Source organism: Phacochoerus africanus, chromosome 7 (assembly GCF_016906955.1).
Source record: "Phacochoerus africanus isolate WHEZ1 chromosome 7, ROS_Pafr_v1, whole genome shotgun sequence".
Classification (NCBI taxonomy): domain Eukaryota; kingdom Metazoa; phylum Chordata; class Mammalia; order Artiodactyla; family Suidae; genus Phacochoerus; species Phacochoerus africanus.
This window is the reverse complement of record NC_062550.1, coordinates 17,910,977-17,934,371: the sequence shown is the minus strand read 5'-3', so window position 1 is coordinate 17,934,371 and position 23,395 is coordinate 17,910,977. Positions and strand designations below refer to the sequence as shown.

The following is a 23,395-nucleotide window of genomic DNA, read 5'->3' as shown; positions in this document are numbered from 1 at the left end:
CCCCCCCAGCCGAACTGCGCGGGGAGGATCCGACACTACGGAGCGCAGCGCCCTCTGCTGGCCAAACAGCCCGGCCCGCGGCACCTAGTCAGCTCCAGGCCCTTGGCCGACTCTCGCCTTTGGAAGGGCCTGCAGGTCCCCCCCGACTGGGTGTCCCGCCCGGCCCGGAAGGTCTATCCCCCGCTGGGCTCACCGCTCACCTCATCATGCTCCCCTTGGAGCTTGTCCGAGAAAGGGACCAAGTTGCCCGGCTGGATGGAGAGGCCAGCCTCCCAGTCAGGGCTGGGTCTCCCCTGGGCCTTGGGTGGAAGCGCGAAGAGGCCTGATAGTCTCATCCACAGGTGATGGAGGAGGACGCTGAGGCTCAGCTGGGGCTGGGAGAGCCCATCCTCCCAGCAGCCCCTCCTCTGCCCGTCCATCTAGACAGCCAACGCTCTGTCTACTGTCTTTAGCCCCTAGTCCTCCTCCGTCTCTCCATCACGTTACCTTGTCCACTTTCCCCCCTGGTGAAACTGGCAGCCCCTGGGCTGAGGGGAAAGGAGTAGGGGTGGGGGTGGGGCGGGGGAGGGAATCTCCTCTCTTCTGCACCAAATTGCGGGGGGGTGGGGGGTGGATTGGGGGGTATCTGCTTCCTGGTGGCACAGGGGACCCAGGCCTGAAAGACTCCCCATGTCCTCCCCCGCCCCCAAACCTCCACAACTTCTCCGGCTGGAGCCCAGAACTGGGACTTGGGGGGAAAAGGAACCGCGGTAGCGGTGGATTCAGTGGTCGAGGTCCCCCCCTGCTGGTCGGAGCTGGCACTTGCGCCGGGCTCTTGGGTAAGGGCAGGGGTGGCGGCAGCAGGTGGAGAACCCGAAAGAGGACCTCCTTCACCGGGACCTGAGGTTCTCAAATCCGTGGCCCTTTGGTGTTAACTGTAAGCTTCCAGGCAGGCAGGACAGGGCAGGGCCAGCGGCAGCCCCCATTCAAAGCTTCCAGACTCAAGTTAGGAGAGGGGCTCAGGCTTCTGTCCAGCCCTGCCCCCAGCCCCTGGGACTGACCCTGGTCAGCCACTGTCTGCCCTTGCAGTCCATCTTCTGGCCCTACCTCGTGTAAGGCAAAACTGAAGACCATGGGGAGAGAAGCGGCAGCTCAGGTTCAAACACTCTCAGGAGAGCAGAGGTGCAGAACTGGGGTGTGGCTGGGGGCCCAGCTGTGGGTGTGCTGGTTTCCCCTCACACTAGCCTATCAATCAAGCACTTGCTCTGAGGTGCTGGCCCTGTTTGCACAGGCGTTTCCCTCCCATCCATCATCTCATTTTATCGTCACAACCATCCATGAAGTGGGTACCAGTACCCCATTTTACAGATGAGGTAATGAAAACTCAGAGAGTTGTTTTTTTTTTTTTTTTTTCACTTTATAGGGCTGCACCCTTGGCATATGGAGGTTCCCAGGCTAGGGGTCGAATCGGAGCTGCAGCTGCCAGCCTACACCACAGCCACAGCAACTCGGGATCCAAGCCCCATCTGCGACCTACACCCCAGCTCACGGCAACGCAAGATCCTGAACCCACTGAGCGAGGCCAGGGGATCCTCATGGATCGCAGTCAGGTTCATTTCTGCTGAGCCACGACAGGAAGTCCTCCAGGGAAGCATTTTTTTATCCTCATTTTATAGCTTCAGAGATGGAGACTCGTGAGTTTAAAGAGGTCTCCTAAGGAGTGTCAGTGGCAAGGGGACAAGGACAGAGCCACAGGCCCAGAGGGAGACATGGGAGTGCTGGCCTGCAGAGACAGGCCAGGAGAGACTCAGAAAAGAGGTGGGCTGGGAATGGCTTCTGGGTAGGAGTAGGGGCAGGGGGTTTCTTTCTCTGAGTGTAGGCTCCCAACATGGCACTTTTTTGGAACAGGGAGGGGCAGGGGGCAGGGGGCGGGGTGTCTCCTCCCCGGTGATCGATTTGGCTGTCACCCCCTTGGCATCTCAAGGGGCTGCCTCCACCCTGCCTGGCACACCCTGGCACTTGTGCCAGGCCCTCCTCAAGTGGCAGGGACTTGACATAGCTGAGAAGGGAGGGCCGAGCAGCCGGAGGATTTGGGGAGGACCCCTCTGGCTCTGCTCCCGCTGCCCCCTCCCAACCTCTTGCTCAGTTTCTCCAGTTGGTCTTCCTCTCCTCCCAAGCCCATCTCTCCAACTCTCTGGCCTCAGCTTCCCCATCTTTCCATAGGGACTGTGGGACTGTGGAGGTGGGGGCGGGGGGGGGGGGAAGATGAAGAGGGGAGATGATGAGCCAGAGTGTCCCAAGGAGATGCTTCAGGGGAGAGATGAGGCGGGACATGAATGTCAGTAGTTTATTGGGAAGCCCCCGCCCCAAACACCAGCGGCCCTACCCCATGCATCCTTGAGCAGAAATAAATAAGGCAGCATTTAATATACCAGCCTGCCCCCTCCTAAGGACCTCTGGGGAGGGCTAGCCCCTGCCATCCCAGGGGTTGGGCCCTCCCTGGCTCTGGAGGAGGGGCTGGGAGTGGGAGGGGATGCAGATGGCAGGCCACCCTTCCTGGCCTGGCCCCGGGGCAGCCTGCAGACCTGTCCCCGTGGTCACAGCCCCTGAGGCCTGCCCTCACTGCAGCTGCCTGCCCTGTGCCAGAGAGAACCCCTCCCCACCAGAGCTCCGCCCCTGGCCCCCACCCCTAGAGTCCCAACCTGTGTTCCTTCTCCCAGCTCTAACTGTGCAGCCTGGGGTGGGGGGGCCAGCACCTCCTCCCCAGCCCAGAGGACCCAGCCGTTGGGGAAGGAAGCTTCGCTGTCATCTGTTTTCCTCCTTCCCACTGCGGTTCAGGGGCTGAGAGGCTGGCCCCCGGGGGGATGCTGGTCAGTGTGGTCAGTGGGCCGTCAGCTCCATGGTCTTCTTCCGCTCCTCCCGCTGCTCCTCCCAGTCCTCCTCGGACTCATAGGTGCCCTTCACGACGGCCACTCGCTCACTGAGGCTCAGGGAGTTGGGGAAGAGCAGGTAGAAGTAGAGGATGGCAGCCACGGCGGCCCCCACGATGGGCCCCACCCAGAAGACCTGGCGGGGACCGGGCCGTGTCAGCGCGCTGAGCCCCCGGCCTCGGAGGCGTGGTGCTCTCAGAGGCGGTGGACGTACAGGCTTGCAGCCCTCCCGGAGGAAAGACTTCTTCCCATTTCAAGGACAGATACACTGACACCCCAAGGCCCCAAGGACAGGGACACAGACCACAGACACCCAGATCTTCAAAGGAGACAGACAGACCCACAGAGGGGCAGGGCCCCGCCAATCCCACCCGAAAGAGAACCCTCCGAGGGAACAGAGATGGAGAGAGCCTCAGAGAGATGTCCAGAACTCCTGTCCCTTGTGCACAGGGACAGAGGTGACTCTGCAGAGAGAGACCACGAGTGCTCAAAGGAGGGGACAGACAGATTGTCCAGGGGGACAGATCTACAGGAAAGAAGATTCTCCCCACCCTGTCAACAGGGACAGAGAAATAAATCATCGGAGGGGACAGACACAGAGCTCCCCCTCCCCCACACCCAAGAAGGCTGGAAACAAAGTTCTCCGAGATCCTTTCCCTCCTCTAGAGGGACACACACACACAGTACCCCCCCATCCCCCAGCCAGGGTCCCCTGTCATCTAAATCCACCCCTGCCCCTGTTCGGGCTGCATCCCGTCCCCTACTGTATCCCTTTTTCTCTCAAGCCACCGCTCCAGGGCCTACCCCCAAGCTCCGGGCCCACAGCATCCGGAAAGTCCTGTTAGCTGTTGGCTGCCAAGCTGGGTTTCTAAGCCCTCCTTGCCAGGGAGCCAGGGGAAGGCCCAGACTCACCCAGTGCGAGGGGCTGAATCGATTCATGACGACTGCGGGGCCGAAAGAGCGGGCTGGGTTCATGGAGCAGCCGGTGAAGTAGATCTGGGCAGAGAGAGGGAGGCAGTGAGGAAGGCTTGGACTCTCCCAGGGTCCCCCAAAAGCTCAGGGGCTCAGCCCGGGTCTCTAACTGTCTCCCACTTCCTAGGCTCGTGCCTTTCCCTCCATGGGCCCCTACGGACCCCTGGTCTCCTCTTTGTCCTGGGCTTGAGCTCAATTTCCTGCTCCCACTCCCAACTCATTTCCATCTTTCCCCCAGCTAGAGAAGGGTTGCGGGATTCAGAGCACAACAGCCCCACTCCAGGCCGCAACTCTTTGGTCAGGAGAGCCCCAGTTTTTGCCCTGAGGGGCCAGGTGGCAGCACTGCTCACCCCCACGAGGTGGCCGAGTGTGACAGACAGGCCAATGGACAGGGCTGGGGAGCCCACAGGACTGGTGCGGCGGGAGTCAGTGGAAGAGAAGATGCAGAGCGCCAGCTGGAAGGTCAGAATCATTTCCACCACCACGGCCTGGCCCGGAGTCGTGTTGTTGTTGAGCTGCAAGGGGAGGGTGCATTAGGAACCCTGCCTTCTTTGGCTCTGTGGCCAGAGGTTTGGGGGCAGGGGATGGGGCTTTTGGTCTCCAAGGACACCTAGAGCCCGAGCACCTGGAAGCCAAGCCCTGTCACATCAGGGAGGTCCTTTGCAGAAGAGACTACATGCTCTGCAGTGTGGGCAAAGCTTGGAGCGCAGGCCCGTGGCCAGGGGGCAAGTGTGAGTGGAGCTATTCCTGGACATGGGCCTGTCACTGGTTCTGCCCTGTCCCCAACCCTCACAAGCTGGCATTTACCCTCCCTCCTGTGGGCAACTGCCCAGTTTGCCTACTGCACCCCCCTGAGCCCGCCTCCCGCCCGTGCCTGACCCGCTGCCTGTGCCAACCTCAAACCCGTCTCTCCGGTGGGGCTGAGTCACAGCTTGACAATGGCCAAGAAAATCCTCCTCTGTGTTTGATTAATGAACCCAGTTTGCATGGGACAGGAGGGCTGGATCCGGGGCTGCCAGAGGGGGAGGTGGCTGGGGGCCAGGAGCAGGAACCAATATTCACCAAAGACCATATGCACTGGCATCCCATTAGGGAGGGCACAAGCATTGTTTCTAAGTGTAAGCCCCCAACTCCTGTTGTGGTGGGTTATGGCCCTTCTCGAGTAATGAGAACAAGAAAAAGGACAGCCGGAGAGGCTGGGGGTCACCGGAGCTGGGATCACAACCCAGGTCTCTCTGATGGTTCCATGAGATCACTCCACCGAGGAGTGGACAGGAGCAGTGAGGTGCCCAAAAGGACAGAAGAACACAGAGGTAAGACAGGAGAAGAGACAGAAAGAAGTTCTGGGTAAGAAAAGAGGGGCAGGAGGCCCCAGGAGAAAGGTGGGGATGGGGCAGCATGAGGGGAGCAGGCAACAGAGGTGGGTATGAACCAGAGGAGTGGGCTGAGAGGCATGTATCCTGCCCGGAGGCTCATCTTCCTCCTCTTGGAAGGCTGCGGTCCTCCTGGCAATGGTGGGCGCTGGCCTACTTTGTGGCACCCATTCTGGAGATGGGGTTTGAAGACCAGGTCCGGGAGCCCACCCCTTGGTCCCTGCCCTACCCCAGCCCGGTGGGCACTCACCGAGTTGACGGCCAGATTGCCCCGGGCATTGCCAGGTGCCAGCCCATACAGGATGCCTGCTCCGGCAATGGCGCCCACCAGCTGGGCCACCACGTAGAAGACAGCCCGGAGCAGGGAGATCTGGTTGCCCACTAGGAGGGCCAGCGTGATGGCAGGGTTGATGTGGCCACCGCTCACCGGCCCCAGGGCCTGGGCCAGGGTGCCTATGGCCAGGCCGAAGGCCAGAGCGATCTGCAGGATGGTGGGCAGCGCCGAGGGCCACTTGAGGGCCGAGGCGAGGCCGAAGAAGACGAAGATGAGGGTGGCCAGGAACTCGGCGAACACGGCCTTGAGAAAGGCCAGAGAGCACACCTCCTTCTTCATGGTCGTGCGGCGGGGACCGCGGCTGCGGGGGACGCCCGTCGTGGGGGCGGCGGCGCTGGGCGCGGGGGTCTGGCTCCCCGGTGCGGCGCGCTCTCCGACGCCCACGACGTGGCTAGCGGCCTGGCATGGGCCCGGCGGGGGCGCGCTATATAGAGGGCGGGCGCCCGGCGGCGGGGCGGGCGCGGGGGGGCAGTGGGCGGCTCCAGCGGCGCCCGGGGGCCAGCGCGGCGCGCAGGGAGGGAACTTCGCGGCCGCCGCGAGCTCGCCGCTGCCCCGGGCCCCGCGCGCCCCCAGGCCGGGGCAACAGCCCGCCCGCTCGGTCCACCTGACCCGGCCGGAGGTGTAGACCGGCCCGGCGGCCTGGAACCCGTGCATGGTGCGCTCCGAGCGGCTCCCGCGCTCTCCTCCGCGCTGTCTGTCCCGGGCTCCCCGGGAGACTCCGCCGGGTCCCGGGTTTGCCGTCCTACCGACCTCCGGCCGTCTGCCTCCGCGGGGCCTTTATCCCCAGCCGTGGTCTTCGCCTTTTCTTTTCTTCGGGCCCTGGATCCAGCTCCTCCTTTTCCTCCTGCGACCCGGGCATTCTGACCCGGCCTCAGCCCCGGCCGGGCTGGAATGATGCGCTTCCCCGAGGACAGCGCCGCCGCCACTCAGCTCCCTGCGGGCCGGCGGCGGGGGCGGGCGGCCGGGCAGGGCCGTGCGGGGCGGTCCGGCCGTCGTGGGCCTCTCCCCGGCTCGGGCCGGGCAGGCCTCCCGTTTGGAAGCGAGGGCGTTTGGGGAAAAGTGGGCACCGTGCCAGCCTGCCCGGGACTCGGCAATCCTCGACGCCCAGGAGCCCAGGAAGCTTGGCAGTCTTGGCAGGAGGCGGCGGGACCCCAAGAGGCGCCCTCTCCTCCTCTGCCGCTGTCCCAGCTGCTTCGGCAGCACAGCGCTCTTGGGGATCCCAGCGAGTCCCCGAAGGAAGTGGGGGCCGTGAATTCACTTTGTCCCTTGGGCCGGAGGGGGCAGGACCGGGTTGGATTTTGTCTGGGGACAAGGAAGAGGCTTTGGGACTTGGGGGTTGGCGTGTGGGGGGCAAGCGGGCCCCTGGCCTCCCGTGCCCCGTCTTGGTCTTGTTCGCAGTCTCCCTGCGGGAGCCCCCCACTCGGGATCTCAGGATTTCCTTCTCCTCCTCCTGCTCCTTAGTCTCCTTGTCCTTCGGAGCCTCACTCCATCTTGATTTCTCTTCCTCTTGAACTGCCTCTCCTCTTTCTCCTTCAGCCTCTCTCTCCAGACCCTGCCTGCCTATCTTTTTTTCAGTCTTTTTTTGGTCTCTCCTTTCAGTCTCCAGGGGCTTCTCCCTCTGTGGCTCTCTTCCTATCTCTGTCTCTGTCTCGTCTTTCTCTGTCTCTTAGGCTCCCCTCTGACCCCATGCTCCCTGTCGTTTCAATGTCTCTGTTGTTTTTCTTCTTCCTTTTACAGCCTTAACCTTACTCTCTGTCTCAATCTCTCTACTCATCTCTCAGTTTCTATATCCTCTCTTTCATCTTTCCGCATCTCTTTTACTCTCTGTGACTTTGTTTCTGTCCATCTCTCCATCATTTTCCATGTCTGTCTGACTCACATGTGGTTTTTCTCAGTTCCCCCAAAGTGAGGTCCTCTCACTCCTGGACTGGGGGACACTTTCTTCCAGTCCCACCCACCCCTCCATTCTTGCCCCTTCCCTCTGAGCACCCAGCAATTCTCCACCCATCCCTCCCCCTCCTTCCTCTTGGCATGTGGGGAATGAGGCTGGAGGGCCCTCAAGGGCTTGGATGAAGGTCAGGGACCCATCCGCAGGCTCCCAGGAGTGGAGCTGCACTAAAGACCCCTCTACCACTACCATGACGTGTCCTTGGGAAACACTTAGCACCGTGCCTGGCACAGGGTAGGTTCAGTAAAGTTTCCTCAAGCTGTGACTGTGATTTTATTTTATTTTTGTCTTTTTAGGGCTGCATCTGCAACATATGGAAGTTCCCAGGCTAGGGGTAGAACTGGACCTACAGCTGCAGGCCTGTGCCAGTGCCACAGCACCACTAGATCTGAGCTGCGTTTTTGACCTATATGACAGCTCATGGCGCTGGATCCTTTAACCCACTGAGGGAGACCAGGGATTGAACCCGCGTCCTCATGGATACTAGTCGGGTTCATTACGGCTGAGCCACAATGGGAACTCCTGTGACTGTAATTTTAAAAGCCTCCTGAGGTCTCTGTGTGGAGGGAAGCAGGAGGGTGCAGCGCAGGGAGAGAACAGGTGCACTTCTGTCAGGCCCGGGGTGGGGGGGGACTGAGGGGAGGGGCCCGGAGGAAAGCCAAGGACCTGGAGGAGCGGCTCTGGGCTCCATGGAAGCCAAGAGGCCAAAGAAAACAGGGACAGAAGAAACCTCACTATTGTTCCTGCTCTGCTCCGGGTTTCCTGGAACAGCTCTCCTCCAGGTCTCTCCTCTTAAAGCAGGAGGTCTGTCTGTCCCTTCTGCCATGGGTTCTGGGGCCCTGCCCCTGGCAGAGCATGGCAGCTGTATTCAGGGTCTTCGTGTGGGCTTGGGGCTCAGGGGTCAAATGCAGGCCTGGTACAGACGACAACAGTGACCCTGATGCCCCCAGAGGCCTTTGGGGGCCCGGCCTTTTCACTGCTGAACTTGCCTCGGGTCTGCACCCTTCCATCTTCTCTGTCTGCCTCTCCTTGGGTGGGCACCATTGTCGTGAATCCACAGATCTCATACTCCATTGTCTCAGAGTGGGAAGGAGGAAGGACTTGGCAGTGCCACCAGGGGAAGGAAGCTCCTACCTGAGGATCTGAACCCCATCCTTTTTTTTTTTTGTCTTTTTGCCATTTTTTGGGCTGCTCCTGCAGCATATGGAGGTTCCCAGGCTAGGGGTCGAATCGGAGCTGTAGCCACCGGCCTATGCCAGAGCCACAGTGATGCGGGATCCAAGCTGCGTCTGCAACCCACACCACAGCTCACGGCAACACCAGATCCTTAACCCACTGAGCAAGGCCAGGGATCGAACCCACAACCTCATGGTTCTTAGTCAGATTCATTAACCCCTGAGCCACGATGGGAACTCTACGAGCCCCATCCTTTATGGCTAACACATGGCTTTGGCCTCACAGTGTGATTTAATCCAGAGCTCCCTTTGGGGAAAATCAGAGTCAGAGGTTTTGCCTTACCTGGGGTCACACAGTGACCTGAGATGGGACCCACAGGGTTGTTAGGAATGGCCTAGTGTGGCTGAAGAAAAGAGACCCTACCTGTCCAGGTTGCTCAGGTGGCAGGTGGTTACGTTTCCTAGGCCTTTGCTTGATTTTTTTGAGGTCCTTCTGCCTCGCTCGAACCATCAGGGTCACTCTGTCCCCAAGTGATCACAAGAGCACCTATATGCTGGGATTGTCTTTGCCCTGAGCTCTTGGACCATGCCCTGCCAGCCCCAGAGGGATCCCTCCCCGGAGCCTCTCTGGGCTGGGAGGCGGATCTTCCCATGGGTGGCAGGGAGAGGTAGAAGCTCTCGGGGTGAGGTAGGGGCTCCCTCCTCTCCTGAAATTGGCCTCCTTGATTCCCTGGGAGCAGTTTTGGGCTGGGGGTATTTACGGTAGAGTACTTGGCAGCAGGTGATGCTCCCGAGACTCCACATACCCCAGCTTTGAGGAAGAGTCATTCATTCACTGACTGATTCATTCATTCATTCATTCCACAAAGACTTACTGAGCACTTCCTATGTACCAGGCACTGTTCTAGGCACTGAGGATATATCTGTTAGCCAGCAGACAATGTCCCTGTCTTGTGGAGCTCATATTCCAGTGACAGGAGACAGACAATCAACGATGGATATGTGGAAATTACGTAGTATGATGGACTCTGGTTAAGTGCTATGGGAAATTGCAATATGTTGAGGGGGACTGATTCTTTGCAATGGTAAGTGGGTGTCGGTGAGGTCTTATTGAGAAGGTGGCATCTGAGCAGCCTTGAAGAGGAGAGGGAAGGAACCGTGTATGTATCCGGGGACAAAGATGCCAGGCAGAGGGAGCAGCCCGGGTTGCTGGAGCAGAGAGAGCAAGGGAGGGCAGAGAGGTGGTGGAGATGGCAGACCTTGTAACATCACCGGAAGGACCGCAGGCTTCACTGGAGAGAATGACGGAGTCACCGAGCGGGGGCGGGTGTGGGCTGACAAAAGTTTTAATGTGAAGCCTCTGTTGCTATGTTGAGATGGGAGGGGTAGGAATGGGGGCAGGGAGCTGGTGGCTTGGCCCTGTGCCGGGGGCTGGGGGAGGGGATGGGAACTGAAGGTGAGGGGGTCGGGATGCTGGATCCTTTGGCAGGTCGAACAGACAGGATTCCCTGATGGACTCAGGGGTGGGTGTGAGAATGAGGTGTCAGAGATGACAAGCCTTTTGGCATGAGCAGCTGGAAAGATGGGGTTGCCAGCAGTTGGGATGGGGAGGACTGTGGGAGAGGCAGGTCTGGGGAGAAGAGCGGGAGGCTGGCTTTGGACCTGGTGAGTGTCAGGGGTTGTCCCAGCCCCTGGGCTCCCTGCCCTGACTTCCCAACCTGGCACTACAGCCAGCATGAGGGGACCAAAAGGGGCTGTCCTTCGCCCTCTCTGGAGACCACACACCCAGCCTGTGTCTCGGCGCCCTCCCTGCAGTGCCACCTGGGTCACAGAGCCCGGCATGGCCATTTTGGCCAGGTTGACAGTGGGAATTGGCTACCGCAGGCCTCCTAGTTGAGCTTATTCGGAATGGACACCCACCCCGCCGCCCCACTCCCAGCAGCTCTGGGGGGCTCCTGACACACCACAGACCCCAGGCTGTCTTCTGGCACCTGGGATGTGTGGACCAATTCTATATTGTGAAACAAATAGCATTTATTGGCAAATGAGAATTGATTGAGCGTTTACTACATGCAGAGCACTGTGCTAGAAAAGGCAGAGGAGGGAGGCTAGAGAGGCAGGAAGCTATGCAAGAAGCAGAAGGAGCCCTGCCCTCAGAGGGCTCACAGTCTAGCTGGGAGGCACTGCCTAGATGCAGAATCCCAGCTTAAAGACACACAACAATATCGATGCGACGTGTGCAGGTGCAGAGTCATCTGGCACAAAGTGGGAGCGCGGGCATGGTGGCAGTGGGGACCTGGAGGTCTGCTCACCCGCCTCCATGCTGCCCTGCCTCTGTCTGGTTTTGGGGGTATTTGACCTCCACCCTCTTCCAGACTAGGTGCTCCTCAAGGGCAGAAGCCAGCCCGTGCTCCTTGACGTTTTCTCCCTACCCAGCTGTAGCACTCCCCAAGGCCACCACAAGACAGTGGGCTGGGCTGGGCTGGGCTGGGTGGGCCAGGTTGGGTGCTCTGCTTTCTGCCAGTGGCTCCCAGGAGGGGCCCATGACTGGCCTCACCCCAGACCTGGCTTCTGAGTGGAAAGATTATGGGATTTGGAAAAAGAAGGCCCGAGGTCGAGTCTCAGCTCCACTATGCACAGCTGTGTGACTTTAGCCTGTCTCTGAGCCTCAGACTCAGCTTCAAATGGGAAGGTATTTGAAGGATGGTATTTGCTCAGTGTCTTTCCCGGGGTTGGGAGATAATCACAGGCGATGATAAGGGAATGCTTTGGAAAAAGTAAAATCTGGTCTGGCTGCAGGCTGTTGTCCTTCCCCAACCTGCCCGAAGTTTTAGGAGGATTAGATGAGCTAATGCATGTAGAGCATCCAGCACAGAAACTGGGGCACAAGAGAAGCTTAATAGGTGTCCGTTCCCCTCCACCCCCCATCACTTGAATCCTGCTTTGACCTCTGACCTTTAGGGACCCCAATCTAGGCAATCGGGGCTGGAAGTGATGGGGATCTCGCATTTAGTCTGGCGGGAGATGCAGTCTTGGAAGTGGAACAGACATAGACATTCCTGGCAACCTCTAGAGGGATCTTCTGGGAAGATGTGACGAGGGCATGAAGTACCAGAGACACATCCAGGCTTGGCTCACAGCTCAGTGCCTTTGAACTTCCAGAGCAGGGACATTCAGCTCCCAGGAATACAGCCCCAGAGGTCCCTTTGGTCTCTGACTGGACCCCTCCCCTGGGAGTGAGGCCAGGTGACTGTCATCAGCAGTCGAGCATCTGCAGAACTATCTCCAGAGCGCCGATGGCCCAGGGCAGGCCTTTTCTAACCCAAAGGGAGGTTTGGTCACGGAAGACAGAAAAGGGCACAGATGAGGAAGTGGGCTCAGAGGTGTGTTCCTCCTACGCAGTCTATCTCAGAAGGGAGTGGAGGGCCCGAAGGGGCTGGAAACTGTGGTGCACAGTGGTGCTTGGTGCAGTGTGGGACAGACACAGAGACAAGCCTTGACATCATGGAGGCAACAGAGTATGGACAAGGGCTCAAGGTGTGTTAAGACCAGCATGGGGCCAGCCCCAAACCCATCTCCTTCTCACAGCTTGGGGCCCCAGAGCTCTCCTTTGTTTTGGCCACCAAATAAAGGAGGCCAAGGGTCAGGTCCTTTCTGCATTCTCCCCTCCTCCCCCGGAAGTAGAAATAATGAAATGATTCCAATAATGCGTAATGATGATATGAGGAGTTACAGTTCACACAGCATCTTTACATGCATCATCTCACTTAATCCCAGTTAATCTTATTTGAGAACCATTGCATTGGCCTGGAAATTTAGAAGCCCAGCTCTAGAAACAGAACTGCCTCTACCTGGACAAGTCATTGCCCTTCCTGAGTCCTGAGAGCGCTAGGCTACTCTCTCCATAATAATGTCCTCTGGTGGGAGCACTGGAGCTGCTGGGGGTGTGCGGGAGGGAGGGGAGGAGGAGCTGCTGCCTGGGGAGGGGGGCCGGCTGTAGGATGGGTGATGGAGGGGTGTTGGCTGGTGCCTGTGGTTTCCTGCTTGAGTGCCTTGCCCAGCCGGCCATAGGTGTGTGCTGGGCCAGAGGGCTCACTTGCGAAACTGAGTGTCTCCTTTCAAGAAGTGTCTAGTTGCAAATCTCCCCCTCTTTGCAGACAAAGGCCAGAGGCCCACAAAGGGCTTTTGTTTTCTCTGCCACAGTGGGAGGCTAATCTCTGGGTCTGGAGCCCCCCCTGGAGATGGGGGTCGCATGTACACTTGTGCTGCCTGCCCACGTATGCCCCGCTTCCTCCTTGGGTGAGGGCCTCTCTAAGGAAGGAGGTCCTTAGCCACTCAACTCTCCTTTTTCCTGGAGGCTACTTTGGGGGAGCTGCTTTCTGGATGATACTCATTGCCTCTAGCAATGGGTCCTGGCCAAGTCTGAGGACCCAGTGCTACAGCTTGGGAGCATTTTCCAGAAGGAGAGCATAGGGGCTGGAAATCAATGCCTTCCCGCCAACCCCCTCAAAGTAGCCTCCAGACCCTCCTCTTCCCTTCTCTTGAGGAGCACACTTAGAGCTCCCAGGGAGGACTGGCAGCAAGACTCATCCACTGCAGAGGAAGTGGATTTATTGCAGGTGGGAGAGGGAGGGGCAAGAGGGGAGCAAGAGGTGGCCAACCATTGCACCCTTGCATCACCACAGGGCACACCTGCTCACACTCAGGAGCAAGAACCTCCCTGCACTTGGGGACAAAAAGGCACGGGGTGGGGGTGGCACCGCGCCGAACTAGCAAACCCTGATGCACCCAGACCCTGTCCCCTCCAAGGTGGGGGGTGTATGCACCTCCCCCGACCTAGCCCCCATACCCTGCGTAGGCTCTCTAGAGCTTCCTTTGCCCTCTCTCCCCAGCTCAAGTCCCAGCTCCCTGCAAGGGCCCAGAGGGTGGGCTACTACTCCCTGCCCTGTAGCCTCAGGGCAGGGGATCTGCCGGGCTCACCGCTACCCGCGCAGCTCTGGCCGCGGCACGTTCCGGAAGCAGCTACTCTGCCCTAGGGGTCAACTTCGGACCTGGGGAGAGGAGGTCCGGCGAGGATGGCGGCCGTCACCCGAGCTCCCCCGAGCCCCCGCCCGGGTCTGGCGCGCTCAGGCCTTGCTGCCCCGCGGCAGGCTCTGCGGGGAATGCAGCTCCACCGACTGCCGCCGCCGCACCTCGCGCTCCTCCCAGTCGGTGTCCGGCTCCAGCCCCTTCAGCACCGCCAGGCGCTCCGACAGGCTCTTGGAGGACGGGAAGAGGACGTAGTTGTAGAGGAGGGAGGCCAGGATGGCGCCGACCAGGGGTCCGATCCAGAAGACCTGGGGGCGAGCGAGAGGGCGGCTGGCGAGTGGCCCGGGACGTGCTCCTCCCCCACCTCGTGCTGGAAGGGGCGCCTCACGTGGGGAAGGTGATCAAAGGCGCATCCATGTAATTAATAGCGGCCAGCGAGCTGTTGGGAAAACTTGGGAGTTGGGGGCTCAGGGTGCGAATTTGGAGCCGATTGCCTGGGTGAACTTGGGCAAGTTTCTTACCCTCTCTGTGCCTCAGTTTCCTCACTGTAATAATTAATACCTACCTCCTAGGGTTGTTGTGAAAACTAAATGAGTCAATGTTTGCAATTCACTTGGAATAAGACCTGGCACATGTTAAGTACGAGATAAGTGCTAAATAAAAGAAATACATTACCCAGTATAAACATTACCATTGATTGAGATCTAAGGCACTGCGTCATCTGTTTTATACCGGTAACCTCAGCCTTTCCGAAAAGCCAAAGCCATTAACTGCTCTTAGCCTGACTTAAAGATGTGGAAACGGAGCCTTTGGCGTCAGACCTGAAGGGCGGACCCAACCCCGCCCCCCCCAACCCTGGCCCCAGGAGGAGGACTGTGGAGGGCTGGCCCATCCCACCCCCCTCTCTTCCAGCCCTTGCAGAGATGGGTTTCTGGGGGAAGGAGAGGCAGGGAGGTTTCAGCCATTACCCAGTGGTCATCAAACTTGCCGATGACAACAGCTGGAGCCAGCGAGCGGGCAGGATTCATGGAGCAGCCAGTGTAGTGGATCTGCAGTGGGAGGAAGGGGTCAGGAAGGGCAGGGTGGTGAGGGACAGGCAGGGAGTCTGTGTCCCCCTTTGCAGTGCTTGACCTCAGCCTCCAGGGAACCCACATGATGGGCAATGAAGTTCGTGTTCAGCTGAAGCTGGAGTGGTATCTGCCCCTTGGTGGTATCTGGGAGTCAAACCTCTGGGGTGTGTTCATGTGGCTGTCCCCCTTGGGAGTTCTGTATATCTGTCTCTACAGTGGTCTGTGGGTCTGTTTCTTTGGGGAAAGGTCTGTGCGTCTGCTGGAACCAGTGGCTGGGACCTACCCCGAGAAGGTGGCCCAGGGCCACAGAGAAACCAATGGAGAGGGCAGGGGTGCCCAGGTTGTCCCCACGGCGCTCATCGGTGGAGGCGAAGATGCAGAGCACCAGCTGCAGGGTCAGGAAAAGCTCCACAGTAACTGCCTGGCCAGCGGTCGAGTTGTTGCTGAGCTGAGGACAGAGAACAAGTGGAGGGGACACTGTGAAGATGCTCCCCACACTGGCGCCATCTCCCCCCCCCCCCCCCCGCAGTCAAGGCTCCCATAGCCTTCTGGGCTGCGATCCAGAACACCTGGGCTCACCAGCCACCTTGTCCTAAACTACGGATACCTTCTTCCTGGGCCATGGCCCAAAGGCAGGGGGATGGACCCTATGATTGCTCATGGTCCCCAGGCCAAAGGTAGGGAAACTGACTCCATATCCCATTAGATTTGGGAGCTGGGCTTGTGTGCCTCCAAGGTGAGAGGAAAAGGATGCTGAGATCCAGAATTTCTGTTTCCCAAAGAACAAGGAGGGAAAAAGTTTTGATTGCAGCAGGAAGTTTTAGGCCAGGTAATAGGAAGAACTTCCTCTCTAAGCCATAACCTATGGTGTAACGAGAGGCCTGTGGTCTTTCTGTCTCTGGTCAAAGGGCTCCCAGGGACTGGATCTAGGGACCTGGCTCTGGGGATGGTGCTGGTGTTTCCCCCCTGCCCTGGCCCCCAAATCCAGTCTACAACTCTTTCCTCTAAACTTTGTCTGTTCCCCTTGACTTTACCTGTTCCACACTGCACTTCAGGCCTCAATTTTGCCCTATGGATTTGCTCCTGCCCATCCTGTGGAGGTTGGGGTGGGGGTGCTGGAGCCCTTGTTCTGTGATGTCTCCATGCCCACGTGGGGTGCTCATGGTCCCAGCAGACCTTGCCTTGGGTAATGGGAGAACTCGGGGCTGAGCAAAGAGGTGGTTTCATAACTGGGCCACACCCAGTACTGGATTTCTCTCTGAGTTTTGTCATCCTGTGCCCTACGCCCTGTCCTCTGGGTCTGGGCACTGCATCGGGTAGAGCTGTGACAGCTCTGAGCTCCCACACTCCTTCTCCAGGCCCTAAACCCCCACCCCTAGCCATCAGTCTGGTACTTTTGGGTCTCTCTAGCGTCTAACCTCAACCCACCCTGTCTTCCAATGTCGGCACCTAGAGCGAAGAGCTTTGAAGGCACCTTGGAGCCTCTGACTTGCTGTGGGACCCTATTTATTTCAGCCTCAGTTTGTCTTTCTGTAAAATGGGGGCTGGAGGACGGTGTGAGGACTGGAAATGGCGAGGGTAGAGCTAAGCCCCATCTCCTCTGATGAACAACTGCCCCCGGGGGAGAGAGTGCAGACATGGGTTTGGGGTCAGACAGCGCTGGGTCTGTCTCCAAGTGCTGACTCTGGTGCTGTGATTTGAGTCAATTGAATGTTGAACCTCAATTTACCCCTCAGGGTGGAGCATCACAGAATTCACCTTATAGTGCTGATCCAAGAATGAGATGAAATCTGGCCTGGCCCAAAGCAAGTATGCATCAGTGGTAACTTTCTGGTGGACAGACTGGCTTTTCCAGTGACCTCAGAGGACGCCTGGCACAGCCATGGGGGTCATCTAGCTCTGGTTAGCCTCAGGACAAGTCCGCCCCACTGCTGCCCCATTCCAGCCGGGAAGATTCTCCCCTGCTTCTCAAGATGGTTAATGCTGGCAGTATCGTGGGGGAGCGTTCCCCGATCCTTTCCTTCTGAGATGACAGAGGAGCAGGACTGAAGGTCCCCATGGCCCCTTAGCACGCCCATCACCCTGCTCTAAGAGGAGATTCCCCAACCACTCATTCTGAGACTTTCTTGGTCATGCTCTCAGGAAGTTCCCCTTTCAGTCTTACTGGACCTCATCTTGCTGCACACTGAATTAACTTCATTCTCAATGGAAATGGTCACTCTTCTCAGTCTGTCCACCATTGTGGCCACTCTAGCCTTTTCTCGGCCCTCAGCCTCATCATATTTTCGGTGTGGAAGAAGAGAGAAGTCCCCCAGTTGCGACATCCCTGGCCCTTCCATGAGGAAGGCCACCTGTGCAGAGAGGAGGGTTGGCCACAGAGACTGTGCAGGATTCTTCAGAGACGTCGCTGTTCTTATCTGGAGGCCCGGGGATAGAGAAGGCTAAGAAATGCAGGAGATGGAGGCAGGAAAAGGTGACTTACTGACCTGGCTTGGGATGGGGGGGGGGCGGAGCAAGAGCCATCAGAGGCTCAGTCCTTGCAATGACCTAGGAGAGGGGAAGGGGCTGCAGTAGGACTCTCAGCTCCCAAAGGGCCTGCCCTGCCCGAGGAGCCACTGTTCTTAAAATCAGCAGTTAGCTCCTGGGCTCTGGGGACCGTCTCCAAGTTCTGAAGAGAACTTGCCCCTTCATCTTTCCCCTGGGTTCTGGTGTTCTCTCTGCCATAGACCCACTAGAGAACTTTGAGCCCATCACTTCCCTTCTCTGAGCCTCGGCTTCCTTGCTTGCAAAACAGGACTTAGATGGTGGCTCGGAGAGAGGAACTTGGTCGGATGAAAAGATCATGGGTTTTGCAGTCAAGCCTGGGTTGGAAGGCTGGCTCTGGTCTGTCTCCTTGCTGAGCCTCAGCTTCCATGTCCTTAAGAAATGTGCTTCTTATCCCTCCCCTGCAGGGCTGTTGTGAGGTATCAATATGTGGCTTGTGAGGAGCCCCTGCCAAGGAGCCTGCATGCAGTAGATGCTGAAGAAATGTTGGGTCCTTCTTCTTTTAAGAAGATGCTGGGGACTCACCCTGTGCGGTTCCCTCCAGCTGGGAAAGCACAGTTGTTTTGGGACCCTGCCCTGTACTGAGTTCTAGCGTAGCCCTCACTGGGAGGCAGGCGCCGATCAACAGAAAGCTTGATATTCCTCTTCCTCCATGGGGCTCAGGGCAGAAGGTGCCAGCATCCATGCGCTGACATTACTGCTGCTTCTTCCTTTTTTTTTTTTTTTTTTTTTGCCATTTCTAGGGCCACCCCCATGGCCTATGGAGGTTCCCAGGCTAGGGGTCTAATCAGAGCTGTAGCCACTGGCCTACGCCAGAGCCACAGCAACACCAGATCCGAGCCACATCTGCAACCTACATCATAGCTCACGGCAATGCCAGATCCTTAACCCACTGAGCAAGGCCAGGGATCGAACCCGGAACCTCATGGTTCCCAGTCGGATTCGTTAACCACTGAGCCACGACGGGAACTCCAACTGCTCCTTCTTCCTGACTCTCCTATGGCAGCCATGTGTCTGGCTCCAGCATTTCTGCCCCCCAATCCCGTGCCCACCTGCCTTGCCTCTCTCTGTCTCTCGCCTCACTTAGACCCTCACCCCTGTGTGGTCCCTCCCATCTCATCCTTCACAAGGGACTCCCCAGGCTCTGCCCTTGAGAAAGGGAAGAAGTTCTGGCTACTCACCGCATTGACGGCCAGGTCCCCTCGGATGTCTGGCGGTGTGATCTCATGGAGCAGAGCCGCCCCGGCCACGGCCCCCAGCAGCTGGGCAGCCACGTAGAAGGCAGCTCGGAGAAAGGAGACGTGGCAGCCCACCAGGCAGGCTACAGTCACGGCAGGGTTGATGTGGGCCCCGCTGATGTGGCCCAGAGCCTGCACCAGGGTGCCGATCGCCAGGCCGAAAGCCATGGCAATCTGCAGCACAGAAGGCAAGGCCTGTGGCCAGTTGAGGGCCGAGCCGAGGCCGAAGAAGACGAAGAGGAGTGTGGCCAGGAACTCTGCAAACACCGCCCGGGAGAAGGCTATGGAGCGGAGTTCCCACATGCTGGGGAGCCTGCTGTGGCTGGCTCCGGGGTCTCCGCCTGCGGCTGTCTCTCCGTCTCTCGCTCTTTCTCTCGGGGTCTCTGGGGAGGCTGGCTGTGGGCATTTATAGGGTCCCTCCATTCTGGACTTGGGCACGTGAGTTGGAGGTGGAGTTTGGGCCAAGACCTCTTCTTCCCTATGGCTGCCTCCTGCCCCCCATGCCCCACCCGCCCACAGCATGCCTATCACCCCATCTTGGACTTCACAGCTGACTAATGTTCCCCATTAATGAGCGCCAGATAAGGGCTGACGTCCCCTAGTTTTCCGCATTTGTTCCCTAGGTTGCCCCAGGGCTTCCCCTGCCCCCGCGGCCCTGTGGGGATTCTGCAGGGGATTGTGCCAAACCCCTCTCTCTGATTCCAACTGTTGGCCAAGGCGGGGTCAACACCTTCCCAAACCGACCCTGAGAGAGGGTGTTAGTGCTACTACCCCTTCTAGTCCTTGGGAAGTTCTTCCTGCTGTCTGACCTCCAATGATTCCTTCTTGCAGGGGATGGAAAACAAGGGGTTGGCTGTGACAGGAACCTTCCAAGGCGTTAAGGTTTTGTGTCTTTTCAGTGCTCGCCTTCTTGCAGTCAATCTTCCAGAAGACATTAACCTTCCCCTGCCCCCTGGAACCCCAGCCAAATAGCAGCTCCCACAGCCTGGAGGCAGGGGGTGGTTTCAGTGGTGTTTGGGACCCTGGCCTTGGGTGATGGAGTCCACCTGGGGTCAACTGAGGAAGCTGTGGGCTTCCATTCCATGCAGCATCTCTGTAATTTGAAAAGGGGAGAACAAATTGACATGGAATTGGGTTTGGATGAAATGAACTAAAGTGCTCGCAGCTGTGCCTGGTTCACAGTCAGCTGTCAATTAATATCACCTGTCATTAATAACATTATTTATACTCAGGTGGGGGGAGACTATGACTCTTCAAACTTACCCACCTATCAGGGTCCCAGAAACTGTGACAGGCCCTAGGTACTCCCTGGAGCTTGGAGTCACCCAGGCCACTGGTGGGGGTGGGGGCATTTCTGTGGGGCAGTGAGCTGTGCAGGCGCAGGGAGGCTGTAATAAGCGGCTCTCTGGCCTTGGTGCCCACTCAGCCCAGCATCTGGGCAGTGCCACCTCCTGCCCTCAATGCCGCTCTGGCCTGGGCTCTAGGAGACTTTTAGGTCTGGGGGTCCTCCAGCCCCACTCCATCACTCTTCTCTAATCCCTCCAGCCCTGCTTCCCCTCCTAGGGACCCAAAGGCAGAGTCAGGCTCAGAGTGTGATGGAAGGACCGGCTTCTGGACACTGCTCTACGTCCTGTCCAGCTTGTCCCCAGGCAAGTCATTGGCCCAGGAGCAGAAATCTGGGAGCGACTGGAGACTTCAGAGAAGAGCCCCTTGTGTTGCTGTGTGCCCTTGGATGGGCCACACACCTGTTCTGGTCCTTCCTCTTTGGTCAAAGTGTTCATGATCTTGAGAGAGAGAGAGAGAGGGACCCAAGGACCAGTGATGCTGGGCAGGACTTCCCCTAACTGAGTCAAGTGAAAATGTCTTACCTCCCGATAAACCCAGAAGAGGTGTCATGACGTCTCTGTAGCCCATTAACCTCCAACCCCAATGTGTCATTCGGTCACACATTCAGCTCATCCATTCAGAACCCAGTGGGATCTTAGAGGTCATCTAGCCTACGGATCTCATCTTACAGATTGCAGCACGAAATCCAGAGAGATTGCGACTTGCTCACGTTCTGATCTGGGCCCAGGTCTGGAAGGAAGGCAGGGCACCACCCATGACTGGGCCCCTACTGGTGCTGTGCTTTCCCTCTGAGCTGGGGTGGAAGGTGTTCCTGAGAAGCGGGGAAGGTTTCAGTGTGATCCCTGCTGGATGTGGGGCTTCCCCAGGGGAGCATTTTCTTTTTTTTTCCAGTCTTTTTTCTTTAGGACCGCACCTGCAGCATGTGGAAGTTCCCAGGCTAGGGGTCCAGTCGGAGCTGCAGCTGCTGGCCTGCACCACGGCCAGATCTGAGCTGCATCTGTGACCTACAGCACAGCTCACAGCATCGCCGCCGGATCCTTAACCCACTGAGCAATGCCTGGGATTGAACCCGCAACCTCATGGATATTAGTTGGGTTCTTAACTTGGGTTCTTAACCTGCTGAGCCACAGTGGGAACTCCAAGGGCAGCGTTTTGTTTACAGTGACCACGACAATGGGCCTTATGAGGAACAAGGTGCCATCAGTTGTGTAGTGTGTTACTAATTAGAGTGTGACAAAAATGCTTGCTTGGAGAAGGATGGTGGTGGTGGTTGCTCAACAGCGCGAATGGACCGGATACTGCTGATCTGTGTGCTTACAAATGGTTAAAATGGGAAACTTTATGTTAAAGATAATTTCAAAAAGTCGGTGAAGGAAAACAACCCCTCAAACATTTTCTTCTCCATTTTTGTTTTGTACATGTGGAAAGGAGTCCTTGAAATTTATGTAGATGTCAGCTTTTAGTCAAAAATCACTCGTGTCCATGTAAAAAAAGGAAATTATAAGCAAAACAAATTGGCTAAAATTGTTCCCAAATCCCCTCACATTCAGAGTTTGACTTGCCTAAATCCCGTTTTGATTCTGAGTCTTGAGTCCTTGATATTTTTTCTACACAGTATCACCCTCTGCGCCGTGAGGAATGTAGTAAAATACATCATTTTTACAAGATCGTCCACTACATTTCCAGCCTCCGATACTCCTTTTGTAAGCTTTCCTGCAGGTGTTTTCTTGCTTCCTATGTGACCAGGAGGCCTTTTGCCCTTTCTTTTCTCAGCAGTGAAATATAACAATTTCATCTTACTTGTGAGACTCTTGCTTTCTCAGGTTCCATAAAAAACTTACCTGTTGTTTTACAAGAAAATACAGATTTGTGGTCATTCTTCAACAATGATTTGCTTCCCTAATGTCAAATTCTTGCCATGCTGCTCTGTTTCCATGTCCTTCTGTATACACAATAACTTTGTTTAACTGCTAAACCAGAGTGTAACCTTTTTGAAGACATTTTCAGTAGCAATTAGACTGAACAGATTTAGAATGAGAAGGCAGAAATTCACCTGACCAAGTTTAAGTACAAGCAGTGACAACCATTCCCAGCTGCTTTAAGACACTGCAATTGTTAAGACATTAAAATGGGGGGGAGGGAATGGTACACCTTAGAACTGATGAAATATGGTAGTTCTTTTTTGTCTTTTTGCCTTTTCTGTGGTCGCTCCCACGGCGTATGGAGGTTCCCAGGCTAGGGATCCAATCAGAGCTGTAGCCACTGGCCTGTACCAGAGCCATGGCAGCACGGGATCCGAGCCGCATCTGCAACCTACACCACAGCTCACGGCAAAGCTGGATCCCTAACCCATTGATCGAGGCCAGGGATCGAACCCTCATGGTTCCTAGTTAGATTCGTTAATCACTGAGCCATGACTCTGAAATATGGCAGTTCTAATATTAAACATGTATTATTTCGTGCTCACTCTCTCATCTACTGCTCTTAGACACCCCTACAGATCTTAACTCTGAGTCCTCATAGAATTCCTATGAGCTAAAATTATCATCTCATTTTTTACATATTTATTTTTTTGGCCACACTCACAGCATGTGGAAGTTTCCAGGCTAGGGATCGAACCTGAGCCACAACAGCCACCCGAGACACTGCAGCGAAAATGATGGATTCTTAACCCACTGCTCCACAAAGGACCTCCTCATCTTTTTTAAAGATGAGGAAAATGAGACAGAGAGGTTAGGTAACTTTCCTAAGGTCACACAGCTAGTAAATGGGGAGGCAGAATTAGAATCCCAGGAGCCTGGCTTCAAGAGGACTTTTCTGATTGTGGGTAGGGGACCTCACCCCCACCCTGTGAAATAATCAAGACGGGAAAGAAGTGAGAAAGATGGCTAGGGGACTCTGAATAATTAGGAAGTGGGGATTTGTGTATTATTTGCCGCTGGCTTGAAGGAGGAGCTGAGACTCTGGAAGAGCAGAGGTAGGAGGACGGTGTCTGTGGGGGAGCTGGGCCAGGGCCAGTGGCCCACATGGGAGCACCGTGATGGAATTCAGGGCCAGTGCTGTCTGACAGATGACGTGAGGTGTGTTACCTGCTCTCAACCGAGCTGCAAATGGCCTCCATCCTCCCCGCAAGGTCAGTAAAAGTGGGTCACACACCGCAGCCTGTGAGGCTGGAACTTTGGAGACTGAGGGAGACCTGCCGTCGAGTGAAGTGAGACAGAGTGAGAAGGGCGTCCTGGGCGGCAGCCGGCGGGAGGGGCAGGAGACTGGGGCTCCTGCCCTCTCGGGAAGCCGGAGAAGTATTACAAGGTGTCAGATCTGCACAGCTCTGGACCTGGGTGAGAGCATTTGGATCTCTAGGCAGGGCTGCCATAAAACACAGGATGCCCAGCAACATTTGCATTTCTGAGAAATAACAAATTGTTTAGCATAAGTGTATTCCAAGAAAGATATGAGA

General features: G+C 57.0%; 2 protein-coding genes across 2 annotated transcripts; both read right to left on the bottom strand.

Annotated features, from left to right (window-relative positions):
• Positions 1–2,312: 2,312 nt before the first annotated feature.
• Positions 2,313–5,984, bottom strand: AQP5 (aquaporin 5). The gene is made up of 4 exons (XM_047786576.1): positions 5,505–5,984; positions 4,232–4,396; positions 3,822–3,905; positions 2,313–3,045 (listed from the first exon to the last, which is right to left on the bottom strand). Exons 1-4 carry the CDS (start codon positions 5,865–5,867, stop codon positions 2,860–2,862), a joined length of 798 nt encoding a protein of 265 aa, XP_047642532.1. The 5' UTR covers positions 5,868–5,984; the 3' UTR covers positions 2,313–2,859.
• Positions 5,985–10,725: 4,741 nt separating this feature from the next.
• AQP2 (aquaporin 2) lies at positions 10,726–18,983 on the bottom strand. The gene is made up of 4 exons (XM_047786575.1): positions 18,535–18,983; positions 15,093–15,257; positions 14,708–14,788; positions 10,726–14,047 (listed from the first exon to the last, which is right to left on the bottom strand). The coding sequence occupies exons 1-4, from the start codon at positions 18,892–18,894 to the stop codon at positions 13,838–13,840; spliced, it is 816 nt and encodes a 271-aa protein (XP_047642531.1). The 5' UTR covers positions 18,895–18,983; the 3' UTR covers positions 10,726–13,837.
• Between the last annotated feature and the right edge of the window lie 4,412 nt (positions 18,984–23,395).

Bases quoted from the DNA above. Each gene is read 5' to 3' on its own strand.
- AQP2 (XM_047786575.1), bottom strand. From the start codon at position 18,894: ATGTGGGAACTCCGCTCCATAGCCTTCTCCCGGGCGGTGTTTGCAGAG. The intron at 15,258-18,534 runs GTGAGTAGCCAG...CTCTGTCCTCAG, and splicing joins GGGACCTGGCCGTCAATGCG to CTCAGCAACAACTCGACCGC. The intron at 14,048-14,707 runs GTAATGGCTGAA...GCTCGCCCCCAG, and splicing joins GCAAGTTTGATGACCACTGG to GTCTTCTGGATCGGACCCCT.
- AQP5 (XM_047786576.1), bottom strand. From the start codon at position 5,867: ATGAAGAAGGAGGTGTGCTCTCTGGCCTTTCTCAAGGCCGTGTTCGCC. The intron at 4,397-5,504 runs GTGAGTGCCCAC...CTCCCCTTGCAG, and splicing joins GCAATCTGGCCGTCAACTCG to CTCAACAACAACACGACTCC. The intron at 3,046-3,821 runs GTGAGTCTGGGC...GGTCCCCGCCAG, and splicing joins GATTCAGCCCCTCGCACTGG to GTCTTCTGGGTGGGGCCCAT.